The sequence below is a fragment of the Capsicum annuum genome, chromosome 7 (genome assembly GCF_002878395.1).
Source record: "Capsicum annuum cultivar UCD-10X-F1 chromosome 7, UCD10Xv1.1, whole genome shotgun sequence".
In the NCBI taxonomy this organism is placed as follows: Eukaryota; Viridiplantae; Streptophyta; class Magnoliopsida; order Solanales; family Solanaceae; genus Capsicum; species Capsicum annuum.
The window spans coordinates 224534087-224556328 of NC_061117.1; the positions used below are offsets into that span (position 1 = coordinate 224534087).

At 36.0% G+C, this 22242-nt stretch overlaps 4 protein-coding genes across 6 annotated transcripts; all 4 read right to left on the minus strand.

The window, feature by feature from the left end:
• Positions 1–7: 7 nt before the first annotated feature.
• Positions 8–5245, minus strand: LOC107878765 (cell division protein FtsZ homolog 1, chloroplastic). Its single transcript, XM_016725880.2, has 6 exons — positions 4857–5245; positions 2475–2574; positions 1918–2147; positions 1144–1311; positions 645–878; positions 8–511 (listed from the first exon to the last, which is right to left on the minus strand). The coding sequence occupies exons 1-6, from the start codon at positions 5109–5111 to the stop codon at positions 245–247; spliced, it is 1254 nt and encodes a 417-aa protein (XP_016581366.2). The 5' UTR covers positions 5112–5245; the 3' UTR covers positions 8–244.
• Positions 5246–9459: 4214 nt separating this feature from the next.
• LOC107877416 (probable long-chain-alcohol O-fatty-acyltransferase 3) lies at positions 9460–10687 on the minus strand. The gene has a single exon (XM_016724066.2). The coding sequence runs from the start codon at positions 10582–10584 to the stop codon at positions 9538–9540; it is 1047 nt and encodes a 348-aa protein (XP_016579552.2). The 5' UTR covers positions 10585–10687; the 3' UTR covers positions 9460–9537.
• A 200-nt stretch (positions 10688–10887) lies between these two features.
• LOC107878767 (probable long-chain-alcohol O-fatty-acyltransferase 5) lies at positions 10888–13185 on the minus strand. The gene has a single exon (XM_016725885.2). It carries the CDS (start codon positions 12602–12604, stop codon positions 11549–11551), a length of 1056 nt encoding a protein of 351 aa, XP_016581371.2. The 5' UTR covers positions 12605–13185; the 3' UTR covers positions 10888–11548.
• Positions 13186–13335: 150 nt separating this feature from the next.
• On the minus strand, positions 13336–22031 carry LOC107878766 (fimbrin-1). Of its 3 annotated transcripts, none has more exons than XM_016725882.2 (15): positions 21811–22031; positions 20507–20600; positions 20218–20388; positions 19544–19782; positions 19271–19442; positions 19146–19184; positions 18891–18959; positions 18669–18785; positions 17603–17814; positions 16831–16986; positions 16481–16680; positions 15618–15775; positions 15434–15530; positions 14939–15030; positions 13336–14395 (listed from the first exon to the last, which is right to left on the minus strand). In XM_016725882.2, exons 2-15 carry the CDS (start codon positions 20588–20590, stop codon positions 13676–13678), a joined length of 2526 nt encoding a protein of 841 aa, XP_016581368.1. In that variant the 5' UTR covers positions 20591–20600; positions 21811–22031; the 3' UTR covers positions 13336–13675. The 3 variants fall into 3 exon arrangements, with proteins under 3 accessions (XP_016581368.1, XP_016581369.1, XP_016581370.1); XM_016725883.2 differs by having other exon boundaries at positions 20507–20618; positions 21811–21964; XM_016725884.2 differs by having other exon boundaries at positions 20507–20615; positions 21811–21959.
• Between the last annotated feature and the right edge of the window lie 211 nt (positions 22032–22242).

Consider the following 22242-nt stretch of genomic DNA (forward strand, 5'->3'; position numbering starts at 1 on the left):
CAAAAACTTAAAATCTTAAATCCGCATCCATTTGGATTAAGTCGTAATCGTCGTAAAACATGCTGTACAGACATATCACAATAGACCTCAGCAGAGTGAGAGTACATCTGATAAAGAATAATCACTATCTCTACAGCCAAATGCAAACGCCAATCAGTTCCCCTTCAAGGAAACATGTAAATACAAAGGAAGAAACTAAGGAGAGACAGAGAGAGACGAAGCTGTAAAAAACCAATAGAATGAGCTAAAAGAACAGCCTCCGATTAGGTGTTCTTGATGCTGTCGACGGTGAGTTTGCTGATCTCTGGGTAACAGGTGATGCCATGCTTTCTTGAATCCCTGAGCCTTTCTCGACTAGCTTTGCTCCTCGTGGGTCAGATAGAAGAGTCTTCTGAAACGACTGGGTGAAACCAGTTGCAATTATTGTCACGTGTATTTCGCCATTGTAGCGCTCATCAACAACAGCACCAAATATGATGTTAGCAGAAGGATCAGCCAGACTGGTAACAACCTGTGAGAAACATTGCCAACATTTTAGATATCTTTTGTCATTTTCCAAAGAGAGGTAAGGTTTATTACTTTATCATTCTTGGGATATGAACAAGAAGAAAGAACCAAAGAAAGAAAAGAACAATATTCGTCACCTGAGACACCCTATTCACTTCTTGCAAAGTTATGTCTTTTCCTCCTGTGATGTTATATACTACCCCAGTTGCAGACTGAATTGACGACCCAATTAGAGGGGCCAGAGTAGCTTGTTCGGCTGCTTCTTCAGCTCGGTTCTTGCTTGATGAAACCCCAACTCCGAGCATAGCTGTTCCAGAGTTTTTCATCACTGCCTTAACATCAGCAAAATCCACATTCACAAGCCCAGGAATCTACAAACAGAAGGAGCAGTTCATTTTATATCTAGATTAACAGTGCATACTACCATAACGCTATTAGCATGGTACAATGCAAATACATACATTAGCAATCTTTTTTAATGGGAAAACTCTTTTGATATGATATTAAACAGATGCAACTTCTGCAAATATGCAGTACAAAAAAATCCATCATAGAAGAAATATGCATCTTTTTGTGTCGGCGAGTGTCTACATCATTAAAAGGCAAGACATACTGACTTTTGACAAAGGAACTCACAGTGATTATATCAGATATTCCTTGGACACCTTGACGTAATACATCATCCGCAAGAAGAAAAGCATCTTGAAGTGGTGTCTGCTCATCGGCAATATCTAGTAGACGATCATTGGGAATTACTATAAGAGTGTCAACATTTTTCTGAAGCTTTTCAATTGCTTCCAAAGCCTGTAGGTTTATAATCTCAAATTAGAAACATGAAAGACTATCGATGACGGAAGAATATCACATTGCCATGAACAAAAACATTGGCACAGAAAAGAAAATCAGCCAGTTAGAACAGTCAGAATCCTGTTCAGGCTTGAGCATGTGAACACTTTTGCCTTAGAAAGCACTTGATACCACTAGATTCATCAAAGAACAATATAAGTTTCTTGTGCGTCTCAACAGTTCATCTATAAACTCGCCATCATACAACTCAATACTATCTTCATTCCCTTCATCCTCACCTCCTCATTCCCTCTTCCACATCAATCATGTTTTCGGTAATCAATAGAAATGAAATGCATCCTCCTAAAAGGTTAAAAGTTCCCTTTTTCGGACACGGGTGCAGTTAGTGAAGCCAGAACCCAAAGAAAAAAAGACCTTTCCAATTGCTTGTTTTTATTTTCTTGCAACTTCTCAATTGCCTTGGATATCCTCCTTCCTTTTTTAAATCATGGAATAATCTAACATGCTTCAACCGTTTCTAATTGACATTGAGCAAAAAAAATCCCAAAAGACCAAGAAGAGAAGTAAATCACTATTTCCCAAGGAGCTGAAAATGGCACCTGCCTGCATGGATCTTTTACGTCCTTCAAAGCTGAATGGATATGTAACAACACCAACAGTCAAATAACCCGCTTCTTTTGCTATTTGAGCCACAACAGGAGCAGCACCAGATCCTGTGCCTCCACCCATTCCTGCTGTTATGAAAACCATATCTGAACCTTTTAGAGAATCTGCAATGGCTTCCTTTGACTCCTCGGCTGCCTGTTCCCCTAAAAGAGGATTGCCACCAGTACCTGAAGAAATCATTACCAATAAAGAAAAGAGTTAACTAGCTTATCAAGAAGCATAAAGATGCCGAGCCTGTTACGACCGTTAAACAGAAGCCTCGAAATCAATAGCAAAACAAAACACATCTACATCTAGAGCAACATATGACTACAAATGATGCCATATAGGTAAAGTAATACTTTGCCATTTTCAAAAGTTTTGTATAAGAGTATAACTGTCTTAATGTTAGCTTCGGCCAAAGTTATTTTAACATGGCTGAGATCTGAGTAATGAAAGGCAGGTATAATATAGTCTGAAAGAGTAATTTGTTTATAAAGCAGAAGAGTGCTAACCAAGCCCACGAGTCAGAAGTTCTCCAATTTGAAGTGGGTTCTCGGCAGCAGACTGTAGCAGTGCTTGAGCATCCGTGTTTATAGCATAGAAGTCAACACCCTATATTTGGACATGCAGCATTTAGATTCATCATATGAAATGAAAGGATGGGATCACGACATAAACATGTCCATGCTCAATTAATTTTCAAAAAACATAATAATAAAAAGCTAACTGAAGAAAAATCATAGAGACCATAATAAATTTCTAGCTTTCGGCTTTCCTTTCTTTTTTGTGAGGGATATTTCTAGCTTCTATTCATGGACAAATTCGTAAACCAGCACTAAAATTACACATGAACCTTGTGATGGCATTATATTCCAACATACCCTTTTCTGGAAAATAAAGAATTAGAAAGCCACATCAAGAGAATTAGGCAATCAACAAATTGCCCAAAAATCAATAATTTGATGGTTACGGAGAATCCAAGTGTAACTACTCATTTGCTCGGATAAAATAAAATCTCAAGTCAAATAAAGGAAAAGGATTGATTTTGAGATACTTTGTTCCAAAGAAAAGGCAGGAACAGCACAGAGCATAGTCCCTAGTCTAGTTCCCGCCGAGGCTAAATAACAAAGCCTACAAAACATCCCTCTGTTATTGTTTCTCCATTATATCTTGAGATACAGATACGAACTTTGACTCAAAAATCGACAAAATAGAAGTAAATTGTGCACAAAAACAAGTTAACACCTCACTTAAAGGCAGAATGGCTCCACAAACCAAGTAAAGAAACCAGAAGCAGGTTTATCAAATGGAAAAAGAGTAACAACAACAACAACAACAAACCCAGTGTATTCCCACCTAGTGGGGTCTGGCGGGGGTAAGATGTACGCAGTCCATACCTCTACCTCCAAAGAAGTAGAAAGGTTGTTTCCGATAGACCCCCGGCTCAAGTCACGAGATACCACACAAATGGAAAAAGAGTACTAGGCTATAATAAGTGAAAATTCGAGGCACAAACAAACTAACACAAACACAATTCTACAAATTTAAAAGCTTCAGCAATCAATTAGTCACAAAAATGTGTTGAGAGAGTGGAAGTTCTTATGGTGAAGATTACACGTAGATGGCCTTGTCGCTCCTCAAATAGACATACAAAACTGCAGCCCTGTTCAATTTGGATCTTCTTGGATTATTATTATTACCTATTAGGTCTATGCTCTGGGTTTGAAGTTACGGATTCAATTAAATCTCAACCTATAATGCTAGATACTCATCCAGTTTGGATGGTTGTTACATATGTTTGACATAACACATAGATAGACACTTTAACTTGCCTTCACTGACAATTGAACACCCCAACTGTCATCATAACCATCTAGACACTTCAACTAGCGTCTTACACAAAGGGAAGATGCTCGCTGCCACATTGTTTACTAAGTCCACACTACAATTAAAATCCTTCCAAATCTTTAGTGAAACATATTCTTTTTTTGTACTTTCATTACTATCCTCAAATTCTTTAGGGGTCTCAAGGGAGCAAATTTGAAAATATTTGCTTACATATCTATATACAAGATGAACAAATACAACAACATACCAAGTGTAATCCCGCAAGTGGGGTCTGAGGAGTGTAGAGTAGTGTAGAGTGTACTCAATCCATACTACAATTAAAAATCCAAACTTTTGGTAAAACATATTCCTTTTTCTTTGTACTTACATTTCTATCCTCAAATGCTTTAGGGGTTTCAATGGCTAGCAAATTTAGAAACATTTGCTTATATATGCATATACAGTATGTACAAAAAACAAACCAAAAAAAATAAAAAATCCAAGAATATACCTTTTTTTTTTACTTGAAGTAGCATATACAAAGTACAAACACTGAGAAACCAACAAATTTTGTAATAGTAGATAAGTGTACCACTACAAAACTCAATTTTCTTTTTTGTAGGGTAAACACACAATGACAGCCGATGTACTAAAGCTCCCGCTATGCACAGGTCAGGAACCTTAAGAGTCGTTTGGTTGGGAAAGAGTTATTCCGTAATAATTAATCCCGGGATTAGTTATCCCACCATATATATGAGATAACTTATCACATCATATATATAGATAACTTATCTCATCACTATGGTGTAAATGGTGGAATAAATAATCTCGGTACTAACTAATACCTCACACCAAAAATGGGAGAAAATAGTACTACATTTTATCCCGGAACTATTTATCCCTTATACCTCACACCAAACTACCCCTTAAAAAGTCTATTGAACTCCTGGTCACACAAACACACAAAAAACGCAATTAAATTCCAAAAAAAAATACAAAAATTGACAAAAATAAATAAATAAATAAATAAATAAAAGAAGAAAAAAGCAAAAGAGATAAATAAACACCTGTAAACCACTACCAATCATACGATTAACAGCATTGTTACCACCGCCACCAACACCGATAACTTTAATTTTAGCAGAATCCATTGGAGTAAATGAACTCGAAACGGTGAAACATTGCCGCCGGGAAGTACATTTCCGGCGAGCTCCGGTGAAGAAGCAGTGTTTCCGGCGAGCTCCGGAAGTGTGGGGCCTACTACTATAGGAAAATGCTAAGGAAGAAGATGAAGCTAATTCTGCTGAACCTAAAATCGCCATTGTCGTTTTTTTTTTTTCTCTGAAAATGAAAATATATGGCAAACAAATTCTCTAGGGTTTTAATTAAAGAACAAATAAATACTTTTTGTTTTATACTCCTTTTACTTTTTACTCACTCCGTTCCATTTTAATTGGTACCATTGCAATCCATTTCATTTTATGCATCCTCATTTCTTTTTTGTTCGTCCCAAAAAAAAATATCACATTTCTTTATTTGATAATTATTTAATAGTATCATTTCCATTTTATATTTAATTGATCCCACTTATTAAGAAAAAACACCTAAAAAGCAAATATTAAGAGGGATAATTTTATTAACTTTACAAAGTCATCACTTAATTATTAAATTTCGTGAGGCGACACATAAAACGAAACGAAGGTAGTATACATTAAGGGCCCGTTTGGCCATGAAATTTTTTTCCTTTTTCCAGAAAATTTTTTCGGAGTTGGAAATTGTGATGTTTGGTCATGAAAATTCAGAAAATTTTCTGAAAAGGGAAAACAGGTTTTTGATGTTTTCACAATTTTTCAACTCCAATTTCAACTTTTATTATTATTACATATAACCTCAATCTTTTAAATTTTTACATAAAACTCTCCTTATAATTATAACTAACTACCAACAGACAAATAAAAACACTTTCTCATTCATTTGCACTTGTATTCTATTCTCATTCATTTGCAGTGTACATACTGATGATTATGTATATTATGGGTAAGTGGTTTGCCTTCATAATTTGTAAACTACTTTTTTTTCTTTTTTGAAACTTAAAAATGACTACACATTTATATTAATCTCTCATTCTTTTTAATAGAAACATTCATTGCTTACACTTGTTCACATTTCTGGCCAATGTATGACTGCTTCTACCTAGGAAATGAATTGCTATACCTAAAACTACTTCTTATTAATTTTATGTAAAAATGGTCAGATGATAAAAGTATTATAAAGGTATCGTTTTCACCCTAAACTATACCTGAAAAGTCGAAGTCACACCTAAACTATACTAGTAACCTATTACACATCTAAACTATAAAAAAGTGAAACTATTTACACCCTATCAGGTCACCACCACTTGCATGTGGTGTAGTGTTTTACACGCGCTGCTACGTCAGCATCATGTCAGTAAAAAGTATCACTTTTTTATAGTTAAGGTGTGTAATAGGTCACTTATATAGTTTAGGTGTGGATTCGACTTTTCGACTATAGTTTGGGGTGGAAACGATGCATTTTCCCTTAATGTTTTTAGCCGTTTATTTTTTTTATTTAATAGGTTGGACGCGCCTAAAATAAGTGTAACACACGCGCCTTAGAATGGGGGTCGAAGGGAGGTAATAATATCACTTTTATATAGTTAAGGTGTGTAATAGGTCACTTATATAATTTAGGTGTGGCTTGGACTTTTCTTGTATAGTATGAGGTGAAAATGATGTCTTTTCCCATTAATAATTAATGGACTACAAATTCATCTCTTCCATTTATGCATATATTTTATAGGTTGATTTGCTGCCTCCAATCTTAATTAATCAGTTTACTCAATCTTCTTTTGTAGCTATTAATAGTTGAGATACTTTAAAAGCAAATCAGTTTGAATTGCATAAGTTGACACTCTTTGTAATTTTCTCACTTCGCTGAAAGATTTTAGGATAGTTATGCTGCTGTTTGTTGCATGCCTTTTGCATAATTTGTAAAAGTTGGGTGATTTTGATAGTTTGTAAAAGTTGGGGCATAAAATCATATTTTAAAACGTTTTTCAAAAGTCAAAAAAAAGTTTCAAAAAACACATGTCCAAACACAACTCCAACTCTAATTTCAACTCCAACTTCAATTCTAACCCCAAAAAATTTTAGTTTTCATGGTCAAACGGCTACTAAATATGAGCAATTACCATTCCAATATCCATCATATTCTTTTCCCAATGAATATAGTTGATATGGATGAAGTGTAAAACAGTAAAATTTACCGTTCAATTTATGATATGTTAATTACCATGTAAAATGAAATATGCTCAATTAAAATGAAACAACGGAAGTATACAATAGATATAAGGAAATACTTCTTTTCCTTCCTCTTTCGAGCAAAAAGGGAATCGGTATTTGAAATCTATGAGTTTTGAATTATATGTGTTTTTGAGTTATTGAGTTTAAAGTTAGTAATTTGTTGGTGTTTAGTAGTCTATTTTAGAAATGTACTATGTTTGAAATAATAGATAGTGGCTATCGGGTTCGATTGAAGTTGATGCTCTAGCTCTATTCCTGAAAGATGCACGTAACTTGTATTAGAGTCGAAATTGAACTTTGAAGCTTATGAGTTTGTGATTCGAGTTTGTTGGAAGTTACTATATTGAGTTAATAATTATTGTACATTAACACTGAATTAATTAAGATAAATAGAGAGTTTGAACTAGCTACTAAGTTTGACTATATCTATAGGTCATATTCGAGCACTACTCGTGTAATTTTACCAACCATGCCTGGTAGATGAATAATGGTTCGCGTCGTTTAAAATGTTTGTCTGTTAAATATGTTGGATAACTTAATAAATATTTGTATTTGCATCGTTTAGTTTTTCTAATATCTTACTTTACGAATTACGGTCGGACATCTCAACTTGTTTCAAACTAGTATTTTAAATACCGCTAATAGTTAATCGAATTGAAAAGAATTTATGAGAAATAGAAATAGAGGAAGTATTTAAATAGATAAATGGATGAATTTGTTCTGTACAATTTCACTTGGATTACATTCTCTTTTTGGTGGATCATTAGTTTTCTTCTTGTGTTAACATTATTTTTTAATTTATTTTCAAACAATTGGAGTGAATTTAAAATGTTAAATAGATAAAAGAAAAGGAAAGTCTAGAAAGCAAAAAATAAAAGAAAGCTAGAAATAGACAAGAGATGGTGGGTTGAAAAGGAAGGGACATTGGAGTGAGTTACAAGGCTTATGGAAAAAAAAAAAGTATTATAAATATATTTTTAGTATAGAAAAAAAGATTTAAGTTGAACAATATGGAAATTAAAGCAGGGTATAAATGTAAAGTTTTAGTTGATTATCCCTATTACTATCTAAATCTATTTAAATGTCATATGATAGTTTAATATTTTATCCGTAAAGTTAAATACTATATGGGCAAACATTAAAACACAATCTAATGTTACGAATCTATCTTTTAAAATTTAATTTAAATGATGAATGTAAAATTAGACGCTTGGGCCTAAATTACATTGACGTATTTCTTAAGATTGATTTACTAAACTAAGAAAAAAATCATTAGATAATATTGTTTTAAGGGAAGTTTTGACGTAATTGGTAACCGTGTGATTAGGAGGTTACAAGTTTGACCTACGGAACCAACCTCTCTTACATAAATGTAGGGTAAAATTACATACAATGGACTTTTATAATCCGACTCTTTATGGAACTATGTATAATAGAAGCTTAGTGCATCAAATTATTTTTTTTAATATATGATGTTTATTAGTAGAATGTCTAAAGGCACATGTTATAATCCATTGCAAAAAGTCCGGCATTGGTACTACAAAATATTTTATAGCCTTGACCTCTCCCATCTTAATAGTTAACTTTTGGGGTATGGTTCTCCCAAGGTTGTAACAGTGGTATCAGAATCACTCATCACCCTCTGTACCCACCGTGCCTGGGATGGTGACATCGGTATGACAGTGTTCGGCTGGGGCTAGTAATATCTAGCGCACAGCCGTCGAGTCACCTGGACACATGACTCGAAAAGGGCTACCTGCGAAAGAGCTATCTACAAAAGTAGATTGGAAGCTATTCAGAGTGGAGTCGTCAAGGACGACAGATACAGAGCGTGGTGATTTTTTATGATCCATTGTAAAAAGTTTCACATTCATACTACAAAATATTGGTGTGGGATATTTATAGCCTTGAGCTCTCCCACCTTAATAACTAGTTTTTAGGGTGTGATTCTCCTAAAATTGTAACAATGGTATCGAAGCAACCCATCATCCTTCCTACCCATCGTGGCTGGGATAGTAACGCCGGTATGACAGTGTTCGGTCGGAGCTAGTAATGTCTAGCGGTAGTGTTAGTAATGACTAGCGCACTGTTGTCGAGACACTTGAACACCTTACTCGAAAAGAGCTACCTACAAAAATAGAATGAAAGTTATTCAGTGTGCAGCCGTCGAGGACGACAGATAAGAAGCGTGATGGTTTTTCATGATCCATTACAAAAAGTCCCACATTCATACTACAAAGTATTGATGTGGGGTATATATAGCCTTGGACTCTCACACTTATTTAGCTAGCTTTTGAGATGCGATTCTCCAAAATTGTAACAACACATAACACTATAACACCAAAAGTCAAAAATACCACTCTGAAATTGCACAAATCTTTACAAATTTCACATTGCAAAGAAAAAAAAAGAAAAGGTATACATTTTATCCAAAATATTCCACAAATTGAAGCATTTTGTCTTTGAACAAGTCAAAACAAAACCCAACTTCTTCAAGCACCCTTTCATCTGCACCATTCCTAATTATTGGGGGGAAAAAAAGCCCAAATGCAGTAACCACCACAAACCCCACCGTTAACGGGCCCGAAACAAAGCCTGGTAACTGCCACGTGTCCTTCAAACCCTTCTTCACACCAATCTCCCCCATCACACAAAGCCCGTGAAGCACAAAAAAGCCCGTCATTTCCCACGAAGGTCTCACACCATTTACGTAATAAAATAACAACTCATGCATTAACCCTGAAACGACAAAAGTTGCCAGCATGGCGACACGTCGGGCCCACTCTTTACCAACCACGTGGCACAATGCTGACGTCATGGGGTCGTATACCGTTAGTCGTAGTATATTGGTTACCGTGAGATTCCACCTGTGACCCCAGAAATCTTGTAACGAAGTTGATAAATAAGGTTCATTTGATGGTAACTCTAGCTCTAAGTCCAACCCCACCATAATATTTTTAACAATAAAGCTAGATAATGCTACAAGAATATCAACTACAAGAAATATCAATAAACTATAACAAATCAAGATCAATATTGGATGTATTTGACTTTTGTAATGAAAAGTCAACTCCAAGATAATTGCAAATAGAACAAATTCAACACCTAAATTTAAAGGGATTTTCTTGATTTGTTTTTTTTCCATATTATTTTGTTTGGATCTAAGAGGAAGGGAAGCCATAAAAATAAAAATAGGAAGATTTTTTATTGTTAAATTATTTTTTGTTAAGGAAGAAAGAGGACCTTGATTAAAAGCAAATAAAAGGAGTTTAAAATTGGCTAACCAAGTAATGAAAAAAGTTGTAAGTCCTATAAGAAATGCAGAAGAAAAATAAAGTGGGAGAATTGTAAAGAAATAAATAATTGGAAGAAGAGAAATTAACCTTGGAATTCCTTTTGGGATTTTGGATGAAAAGAAATAGCAATAACAAAGAGAGAAAATTATATAGAGAAAAATATGAATTGATGACATTTTTTTTTTTTTTGGACTATGGTTGTTCTTGGATTTTGCTTTCTATCTTTAATGGTCTATAGCAATTGGAAAATGATAAGTGTGTGTGTGTTTTTATTGACTTGAAATTGATTAGTTTTACCTACCACACGAGAGAACTTAAAAATGAATTAAATAAAGCACACAAAAGGGACATACATGTGCCACAAAAAAGAAAACACAACTAGAAGTAATAAATGTAAATTAGTTAAAGAAACTAAAAGAATATTTTGCATATATTTAGTTTGAGATCACATGGTTCAACAATTTTTTTAAGAATCACATGGTTCAACAATTTTTTTAATTCTCTTAAATTTTATGTAAATTAGATTAGACAAACGAATTGAAATGGACCAATAATGATAATACCAAAAGTGAAAAGTACAATCATCCAAAATGCATACTTCTCTATTAGTAACGAGAATTACATATTCTTCGTTGCGACAAAATATAATGAATTTTGGTTCTCACCACGAACAACAATAACACCACCAAAGGATGTGATGCAGTGGATGGGGCTGCTCCTCCCTTAGCTAGAGGTCTCGGATTCGAGCCCTAAGTATGGAAAAATCCTTGGTAGGGAGCGTTACCCCCGAATGAATCCCTACCCAGCGCGAATCCGAGTTAGTCGGACTCCAATGCGGATAGTGGACACTGGAAGGGAAACCACCAAAAAAAAAAGGAACAGCAACAATAACATTAATATTACACCTTTCTGTTGAAATGATTAATGAATAAATTATTTTTTTCTTGTTCGCTAATAGATTCTGATTGAATATTGATAGTTTGCTAAATATCAATATTTAGGAAAATAGCTTATTGTAGGACAAAAATAACTAATTAAGAGAAAGGGTTTATATGTTTTGATCATAGTCCACAGATAATACTTTTATGTCTAATTTATTTAATATTAACCGCGCATCGCACAAATAGTATACTACTAATTTTATCCAAAATGACTCACAAACTGAAGCATTTTGAGTTTGAAGAAGTCACAGCAAAACACAAATTCTTCAAGTACCTTTACATCTGCACCATTTCTAATCAATGGTGGAAAAAAAAGCCCAAAAGAAGTTACCATCACAAACCCAATGGTCAACGGGCCCGAAATAAGCCCGGAAAGCCGCCACGTGTCCTTCAAAGCCCGCTTAACATCAGTCTCCACCACCACACAAAGCCCGTGAAGTGCAAAAAAGCCTGTCATTTCCCAGGAAGGCCTCACATTATTAACGTAGTAAAATATCAGCTCATGCATTAATCCCGAAACAAGAAAAGTTGCCAGCATGGCAACACGTTGAGCCCATCGGGCCCGCTCTTTACCCACCACCACCACCACCACCCACCTCACTGGGTTATACACACTCAGGCGCAACATATTCGTTACAGTGAGATTCCATCTCCTTCCCCAGAAATCTTGCAGCGAAGTTGAGAAATAAGGTTCGTTCGATGGCGGATCTAACTCGACCTCTAAACCAACAAAATACTTAATGATAAAGCTCGAAAACGCGACGAGAATATCAATCACAAGGAAAATCATCAGACAATACACAATCAAAACCAACTTGTGATGCATTTCACTTGTTGCACGTAAAATCATCTCCATGCATGCAGCAAGTATGACACATTCTGCAGGCAAATTCAATGGGATTTTCCTGTTGAAATTCGACGTAAAGCCGTGTTGTTTGGCTCTGAGAGGGAGAGTGGCTATGCAAATGAAGACCAGTAGAGATAATTTCTTCGCGTTGGCCGCGGGCGCGTTGATAACAAGTGGTCCTTGATCAAATGCAAAGAGAGTGAGCTTGAAGTTGGCAAGCCAAGTAATGAAGAAAGTGGTGAGTGCTATAAGAAATGCAGAAGAAAAGTAAAGTGGGAGGATTGTGAAGAGATGAATAATGGGTAAAAGAGAAATTAGCCTTGGTATACCTTTTGGTAATTTGGATGAGAAGAAGTAGCAGTAACAAAGAGAGGGAATTATAGAGACAGGAACATAAATTGATGTCATTTCTTGTAATTGTACCACAAGTTTATAGTATAAGTTATAAATAGTAGTAATATAATATAGATTTATGTTAATGTCTTGATCTTGAGAAATGAGGTAGAAGGGTGTATTTTAAGTAAGTTACATGTGCAAAGTTTGTTTAATCATTTAGATAGTGTGACCTTGAAATCTTGTTTTTCTTAGGAAAGGTAGTCTTTTTTTCTTTTTGCTTTCCCACCGGTCTCCGATGCCCATTGAAGTCTCGGATTTTCTCCGGGACTCGAATCCGAGACCTCTGATTAATGGCGTCCAATGCCCATTGAAATCCGACTAATCCAGATCGCACGTTGCAAAGCCCATTGTGGGAGGTAGTGCTACCCCCAACAGGATTTCTCCATATCCAGGGTTCGAACCCGAGACCTCTGATTAAGGGTGGAACAGTCCCACCACTACACCACAACTCTTGTTGGTTAGGAATGGTAGTCACACAAGTGCGCAAAACTAGTAAAAATTGGTTAGATGCAATCATATCAACACTAACACATCGAATCTCATCAAAATTTCAAAGTTAAAACACATTGGATCTCATCAAAATTTTGAAGTTGAGCACATTGGATATCATCAGAATCTCGAGGTTAAAATGATCTTGAATAAATCAAATGAATAAATGCACAAAAGTTTTATTATTCTACCCCTTCATTATATGTGTAAGTGCAGCTACCTCAGAAAAAAAAAAGTATGAATCGTTGGGAATATTTTCGAAATCTAATCATACATCTAATGAACCAAATTCTAATTACATTCAGAAGGGAAAACACTACTACATATAAAGTAGTCAGGAAACAAAATTGGAAAAAGTACAGTTGATTCTTCCAGAGGTGTGTACTATCGCGCTGAGTTGATAACATTGTGTTTCTATATTTGTATCTAAACGCATTTTGCACTTTACTATCATTCACATAAAACACGTGTTCTCTTCGTTTATGTTTGTTCTTCTTGCTTTCTTCCCTTGCTTATTATTTGTCCCTTCTAGCTATAAAAACAAAAACGATGAACTATTGTTCATTATCTGGTTCTGTACCTTCGTATTCAACTTCATGAGAAGAGGCTGTACTGGTGTTGTGTATCCTCAAGTAATGAGGATGATGGCACGTTTGGTGGTTTCTCTGCACCTTCAACCTGCACTGGGGATGCTAATGGATCCGATGGTGCACTGTCAGCAGCCAGCTCCGACCTCGAGAGTTCAGTAGTGTTGGATGGTGTATCGTCAGAAGCCAGCTCCAACTTTGAGACTCCAGTAGTGTCGGATGGTGTAGAGTCAGCAGCCAATTCCAACATTGACCTTTCAGTAGTATCAGCCGGTCCATCAGCAGCAGCCAACTCCAACTTTGACACTTCAGTAGTATCAGATGGCCCGTCTTCAGCAGCTAACTCCAACTTTGACACTTCAGTAGTATCAGATGGTCCATCGTCAGCAGCCAACTCCAACTTTGACACTTCAGTAGTATCAGATGACGCATCATCAGGAGCCAACTCTAACTTTGACACTTCAGCAATAAGTGGGGTTTCATCATCTCCATTTACTGATGGTGCTGGGGATGCATCGGGAGTAGCCGATGATGCTCCACTAATTGAGGGTGCAGGGGATGCATCAGGCGAAACAGCAAGCAAGGGGGACATAGAGCCATTCGTAGATCTTGCTGGTGATGCATCAGATGCAACAGTACTTGCGGGAGACTCTGCATCGTCAGCTGTCTGCTGAAGGCTCCAGTACATTATGCTGGCAGTGAGAGTGAGGATCATCTTTTGGTTAACCTGTCCAAACATGAGCCCAAGAAGGTTTGTGTCACAATCAGGTCCCAGGACTACATCTTTGCACAGAAAAGAATATAGGAAGAAGCAGTAGAGGACATACTTCTCTCTGTATTGTAACTGGACAGAGAATCATCTGTTCCTGTTTCATCCCTCCCCCAGCGTGACTCGAACTTTCAACTTACCAGTTGATGGTGGAGATGCTCAACCTCTATAACTAGCCTCACTTGTCAAATAGTCTCTGTTTTAAACATGTCTTAAAAACTCCTAGAAAGTTTTTATTTTCTTCTACCTTGTAAAGTTTAAATTGTATTTATCTGGTCTTTGTTACGACATGTAAAACCACCACACTAACCTCCACCCCCCACCCACAGACACACATCAAAAGAGCAAGAGATAGGTGAAAATCAGTAAGGTACTCTAGGATATGGTTCTTTAGTGGGAGCAAAAGAAGTTTGCCTCTTAATGGATTCCATGGACATGAACTACTAAATGCAATTCACCATGATGGCAAGAACATAACAAGCAATATGACAGCATACTCACCTCCATGATATCCTCAGGCAATAGAAAGATAGAACACCCAAGTTTCCGTGCGACACTGATGATATAAGTAGCATTCAACTTCTTCTCCTCATCTGTCACGGAACAAAAGCAAGTTCAGTTTGGAGCACTGCATCCACTAGATGACAATAAGTAGAATGAAAAATCAACACCCGTCGTACTATTGACACTTTTGAGAAACTCGATATTCTTTTGAGTGATGTTAGAAAACTGCAAGCATTGAAAGCCAATAAAGGAACCCTATAGAAAGTCAAATTCCTCAAATTCTTATTTAACACTAAGGAAGAGTTTACAGCTAGTTGTTCATGAGAACTGAATTCAACATTGCAAGTGCAGGACGACATTCTTGATTATGAAAGTGAGAGAAGTCTGTGGCAGATCAGTATACGGAGAGTGATTGGGAAATGACCTTCCTACATGCCCAAAGAAGAGAAAAAAATACATAAAGTTAATTTTTTGCAAGAATCCACTCCATACCACTTTCACCCTTGGTGACAAGATTCCAATTAACAACCCTTGGCTCCACAGCAGTGAGAAGCTCGAGAAAGAATAATCCACTTGAGAGGCTCTTATCCTAAACAAAAGCCACTAATTGTAAGTTAAAATCATGGTAGTCAAAGATGAAATTATGCCAATTGAACAGGAAATGGTGATACTTCACCTTAAAACTCTCCATTTTAGATTTTCTTCCAGTGTTTTTCACTTTTTTGTTTGCCCACATGAGAATATCGGCATCAGTAATCTCCTTCCCTCGGAAACGCGATCTCAAGTTCTTCAAAAGCTGAAGCATATTAAACCTCATCAACTGCCACAGGAAAGCTGGAAAAGAATGTATATATGAATATATAAGTGATGTGCTAAGAAGCACTAATTCACAAGATTTACATATGTCGTAGTAGCACATCATTCGAAGAAGCAAAACTAAGATATCTAGTTGCATGAACAACATAATCACATGAAAACACACACACAAGATTAAAAAGTTCACTGCTGAGGATACATAATAACAGATCATGAGTAGAGACTGGTTCAGGTTATACGTAAGACTGCTTAACCATGAATTATGATGATTTAATATGTGCAACCACATCACAAGCTTCAAGAAAAAATACAACTAAAATTCTGAAGCTGTTAAAATTAAAAATCTAATAGCCCAGACTACTCATTACTCATTTACAGGGTCCTAGAAGATTTCTTTGCTTTTAGCACCATAATAACAAAACACATCTTACGATGTACGATCAATGACTATATGTCACAAATAGTAAGTCTTAGCTTGCTGGCTTATTGAAGATGAATCATTATACACATCATACAGAGGATGATTACAGTGGGATAACAACCCAAAAGCTCCTTGAGTGGAATAGTTTATAATACCATCATTAAGCTTGAATAAATAGCCCAAATGTATTACTTGGAAGTTCATAAAGCTTGAAAGCAATTAGGTGTGACAGAGAGGCAAGAAGGAAAAATAAGCCTCACTTTTCACATGCGAAACAAACAAAATAGATTCTAAGACATTACCAAGTATAAGCTTCTTATTCCCTTGGACAAAGTCGTTTCCTCCCACATTTACAAGGGAAAGCTTCAACTGCTTCCCGATCCTGACAACTTGGTTGCAGTTCTCAACTTTTCTGAACGGCATTTTTATTGGAGGTTTTGTTGCGTGCTTCCAATTAACAGATCCCGTAGAAACCTTGTCCAACACCTCCAGAAGTATCCATCTGCAAAAATGAATGGTAAGGTTGAGGCGTCAAAGATACTAGCAACCAGAGGACAGCTAAACTCGACCTACAAATTCCAGTAACAACTTTTACTAGCAGATGTCCTTTTTAATATCTGGAATGAGCCATGCTACAAAAACTGTCACTTACCCATTTCTTACATCTTCAAACAAATTATTGACATAAGAGGCTATCCCAAGACTATTAATCCATAATCGGAAGCATCTCTCCTCTCTAGAAATTAGCTCGTCATCTGTCATCATCTCTGCAAAGGATACCTTCTTGCTGTCGGTAGACAACCCACTCCTGAAAAAGAAACCCATTTATCAAAAAAGGCAATATGCTTCAATTAGAAAACTAGCATCACCCTCTCCTTTCGCGACTCAAAACCAAAAACCAAAATGATATATCAAGAAAACTGAAAATGCAGTGATCAGCCTCATTCAGACTTAGAATGGCAACAGAAGGCTCCAGAACTTCATTCAATGATTAGGGGCAGATGACAATTTTTGTAGGTACATTGCTTTTCTTTTAGAATCTAAGTGGAGCATCAAAAAGAAACAAAATAGATATCTCAAGCAATGAAACAAAAGAGGAAAATGAAGCCATACATGCACAACAAATACATGATTGGTTCATATAGCAGTTAAATGTTCCTTGAAAAAAAATGTGATCTACTCCTCTTGTGCGTCTATGATTATGTTGTCAAGTATCATATGGAGCACAACAACAAAAGGAGGTATAAAAGATTAAAGAGAAAGAGTGTATCTGCATTAGGGTCCTATCTCTGCTGGAATATTTGTGCAATAAAAGCAAGATATAAATTGGCTGAACCTTCAACTATGTCCTAAATATCATACTGTGGACAACCACAAAAGGAGTCACAAAAGATAAAAATAGTGAAGCCATGTTAGCTTCCTACCTCTGGTGGAATATTTGTGCAACAAAAGCAAGATTTAAATTGGATGAGCCTTCAACTATGTCCTTTGGATCTAGGTATCGTTTGCAATCCATTTTCTCTGCATGCTCAAGAACTAAGTTAGCTCTCTCAGCGGGATCCTTGACATCCAAGGTTTCTGGGTTGCAATGCTCTGGTGCAAGTACATTAAGTAGGTAAGCATAGGCCTCCCCATCCTGCAGGAAAGAGCATAACTATGTAACTGCCAATAGGCCAATATGCAGCTATAGATGTCATTTTTAAAATCCAAATGGGTCAACATTAGTCAAGGTGTAGCTTAGATATTACGTCACACTATTCGTCATATTATATCCTGAGCTGGATTGGAATGTGTATTTGCACCTTCATTTCTATTAACTTTCAAAGGAACTTAATAAACCTTTCAGAACCCAGGCTTTTCATGATTTTAAACCAAGAAAATTGATTCTTGAATGCTAGAACATGCCAACTACATCAAAGGACTTATTGGTCCCCATCCTCTCCTAAATTAAAGATACAGCAGCATTTCCATGCCTCAAATGATAATCCTGAAAATAAGTACCCAATTTCTTCTGATAAGTTGAAGTTATGTATTCCATATTTCCTTCCTTCCAAATTAGATAGTCCCTTTTGACTAGCATGGAAATTGAGAGAGATCGTTAAATGGAAGTCATATTACAGCTTCACAGATATATTTGAATTAATATTAGAAGTGAATTTGGATATGGAGTAACTTGTTGCATTGACGGCAAATGGTATTACATATTACCTTTAAGATGCAGAAAACTGTCATATAAAAAATTAAAAGGTCAAACCAATTAGGTGAAAGTAGGTCTGGTAAAATTTAAAAGACGGAGTGTTACAAATAAGCATGCATCTAACCTTGTCAAACTATTTGAATTACCATCTCTAATCTGTAAAAGCAAGAATTCCTTGACAGAAACTTCTATTTTATTTTGGACAAGGTGAATAAAGCAAAAATTCCTTTACAGGAAACTTTTTAACTAATTGATATTGGATGGATAGGGGAAGACAAAGATAATACATATACCTTCAAGTCAGAAGAAAAATTTCCCACGGTTTTCTTGTAGCCAGCTTTCTTGAGATGAAAATTCATCCATTTTAGTAATAACTTTTCTGGTGCTAACCCCATGAGCTCCTCAACATCCTGAACAAGTTACGAACAATCAGATATGTGCTTGTATAGTTTGTAGACATGCACATGGGTTGGAAATAAAACTAGAGCCACATTGGACAAGAGAGATTAAATTACATTGCTGTCTTCCACAAGTTCCACGAGCTGAGGGGTCTTCCGGAGGTTGAGATCTGCCAATAGTTGGATCTTAAGATGCCACAATTGGCAAGAACCAGGACAGGATAGAGCCAGAGAAAAGAGTCAGTATAATCAACCCAAATCTCACGTGGTATGCTATTAACACCAAACATAATCTGCCATAAATGTCGTGCCCTTTTATCCCTCCGTAAAAGCTAGGCAGAAAACACAAAGAAACATAAATCAGGAGCTAACCTTTATGATTTGAGAAATCAGCCCAAGTACTAGGTGAGGCTGCAAAGATGTAGAATAAAAAGAATTACACACAACTCAGAGGTACATTCAGGTAGTGCAAATGAAGAGAGCGAGATTCCACTTACTCGTCCTTCAACCAAGTCCTGAGTGCCAATATTGACAACAGTACAGCCAATAGCCTTTGCAGAATTGAGGCAAAGGGTGTGATTCTCATTTCTCTCCCATGGGTTGATTACTCGTTTCATGTTAATAGCCCGCTCGTCTATTGTTCCAGGTACAGCTACATTGATTAGCTTACTAACGAACCACATAAAAGAAAAGTATAATGAGCCAACAGAAACTTTCGTCACAGATCCACGCATAATTTGGAGCATCACAAAGCAGATTAAGTTTAATACCATAAAAGAACCCCATCTTTTGCCAAGTCAAACAAAGCATTCGAAGCTGGATCTATTGGAAGAAATTGCTTCAAGAACGGATCATCTCTTAGATAGCTGTTTATATGAGCAACATATGATGCTTTCTCTGATTCACTGATTGTGTGAAGAAGTGTTGTTGTGGAGGCTTTCAGGAACGAGGAAGAATTTTTAGAACTGCCTACTTTTGGAGCAGCTCGAGCTTGTAGATTCAAGTATGTCTGTTCATCACAAGCAATTGACCATAATGTCACTAAACTGAAATTCAGAACAATGAGGTAAGAGTTTAGTAAACTCCACTTTCTAGTTAATCGGCTAGAATTCCAGGAAACTTTTCTTTAATTACTAGACTAATTTACTTTGTTCATTTCCATTTAGTCAATAGCAAAGACACTAAAGGAAATACAAATGACTTAATTATATACTCACTGTAAAAAAAGCTTTCAAAATAATCTCATCATTTGCGTGAAATTCAGAATAATGAGTTGAAAGTACAGTAAATTCCACTTTCTAGTTAATCACCTAGACCCCCAGAAATAATTGTTCAACTACTAGACTAATCTACATTGTTCATTTCCATTCTATCAATTAGCAAAAAGTAAACAAACCAGATGGACTCACTAATGGAATTACAAATAACTTGATTAAATACTCACTTTAAGGAAGTTTTCGAAATCAATCTCATCATTTGCGTCAGAACCTGATTCGCCCAAGATATTCCAGATCTCTTCCTCATTAAACATCTCATTGAAAGCCTTTAATTTCACCATCAAAGGCGGTAAGTCTCCAACTGTAACCTTACCATTCTGGCTCTTAACTGCAATGAACTAAAGAGCAAGCAAAAAAATAAAATAATTAAACAGTCAATCATTAACTCTAACAACAGATTATCAACATCCGCATTCAAAAACAATGCATTAATTAGATAAAAGGGTCGAATCGTACTTTGGTTTTGAGGCTTCTGAGCTCCACCTGAGTGAATTGACTTTGAAGCCATTGATCAGAAACAATAACACCAACGAAAGACATCTCTTTCCCCCTGCGATTCCCAATACTACTGCATCAGTAACACAAAAGATAAAAACCCATGTAAAAAATTTCCACTTAAATTCTACAAAACTCAAGGAAAATCAAAGCAAAGCAACAACGATGGGTGAATCCAAAACGAGCAAGCAAATAAAAACTGTTTTATAGTCAATGCAAAGCAGTAAGCCAATGAATCTCCAATTACCCATTACTGAAATACCAGAAACATCCCAAACAATATACTTGTGGGATGATTCAGGAACTAATTATCATCAAACCCCATCTAACAACTCCCAATCAGATTCAGCAGAAAGCTATAAAACTATAGAAAATTCAGAACTCAGCAACACCGCCCAATCAAAGCAAAGCAACACTGATGAGCAAATCCAAAATGAGCAAGCAAATAAAAAATGTCTAATAGTCAATGCAAAGCGATATTAGTCAATGAATCTCCAATTACCATTACTAGAATAGCAGAAATATACTTGTGGGGTGATTCAAGAACTAATTATAATCAAACCCCATCTAACAAACTCCCAATAAAATTCAGCAGAAAGCTACAAAACTCAATGAAAATCCAGAATTCAGCAACCCCACCCAATCAAAGCAAAGCAACAATGATGGGCAAAACCAAAATGAGCAAGCAAGTAAAAATTGCTTATACTCGATTCAAAGAAGTAAGTCAATGAATCTCCAATCACCCATCACTCAAACACCGGAAATGTAAACATCTCAAAAAAAATATATATATATATACTTGTGGGGTGATTCAAGAACTAGTTATCATCAAACCCCATCTAACAAACTTCCAATCAAATTCAGCAGAAAGCTACAAAACTCAATGAATATCCAGAATTCAGCAACAGTAAACCCAAACGAAAGCTAAACACTAATGAGCAAATCCAGAATGAGCAAGCAAAATCAAGAAAACCCATAATTCAACAACCCCAAAAGAAGCTAAAAACACCCAATCAAACCCAAACAAAAGAGCCACTAATGAGTAAATCCAAAATGGACAAGCAAATAAACACTGTTCTATTACTCATGCAAAAACAGTTAGTCAATCAAACACACACACATCAAGTCAGTAAATCTCCAATCACCCATCACTAACAACATCCAGCAAAATCACCATTACTCCAAAGTCCAAAGTAAACAATCATAGAACTACAACCAACCATCAACGATTAAACTAAGTTAAACTTAAAGCTTTTTTCACTAACCGAACTTGTCTTTTTTGACTGTATAACAAAGAGACTACGGAGATGTTTGCTTTGATTTGGAGCAAAATCAGAGAGAGTGAAGAGAGAGAAAGAGGAGACAGAGAGAGAGAGAGAGAAGGAAAGAGAAGATTTGGGCAGTGGACACGCAAAGACTATGAGGAGGGTGATGGAGGCCCACTTTGATAATGTGGGGTTAACCATTCAATGCTATGTGAGCCTCCTTCTACATTCAACAACTCATCCCTTTAAGTTTACACCTAAGCATTTATTTTTTTACGAAAAAAATAAATAAAGCAATATGCTTAACTATTAAATTACAAAAAAAAATAGCAACACTTTTATCAAATTATATTTTATAGCATATATATTTATATTTTTGTAGCAATAATTTATAAAAATACAAAATACATATCGATTATAAGGACAGTAAAA

Bases quoted from the DNA above. Each gene is read 5' to 3' on its own strand.
- LOC107878766 (XM_016725882.2), bottom strand. From the start codon at position 20,590: ATGTCTTTCGTTGGTGTTATTGTTTCTGATCAATGGCTTCAAAGTCAA. The intron at 19,185-19,270 runs GTAAGTGGAATC...ACATCTTTGCAG, and splicing joins AGGACTTGGTTGAAGGACGA to CCTCACCTAGTACTTGGGCT. The intron at 15,776-16,480 runs GTAATGTCTTAG...ATTCTTTTCCAG, and splicing joins GAATAAGAAGCTTATACTTG to CTTTCCTGTGGCAGTTGATG.
- LOC107877416 (XM_016724066.2), bottom strand. From the start codon at position 10,584: ATGTCATCAATTCATATTTTTCTCTATATAATTTTCTCTCTTTGTTAT.
- LOC107878767 (XM_016725885.2), bottom strand. From the start codon at position 12,604: ATGACATCAATTTATGTTCCTGTCTCTATAATTCCCTCTCTTTGTTAC.
- LOC107878765 (XM_016725880.2), bottom strand. From the start codon at position 5,111: ATGGCGATTTTAGGTTCAGCAGAATTAGCTTCATCTTCTTCCTTAGCA. The intron at 2,575-4,856 runs GTGTTTATTTAT...GTCCAAATATAG, and splicing joins TGATTGGTAGTGGTTTACAG to GGTGTTGACTTCTATGCTAT. The intron at 879-1,143 runs GTGAGTTCCTTT...TTCTGTTTGTAG, and splicing joins GAATATCTGATATAATCACT to ATTCCTGGGCTTGTGAATGT.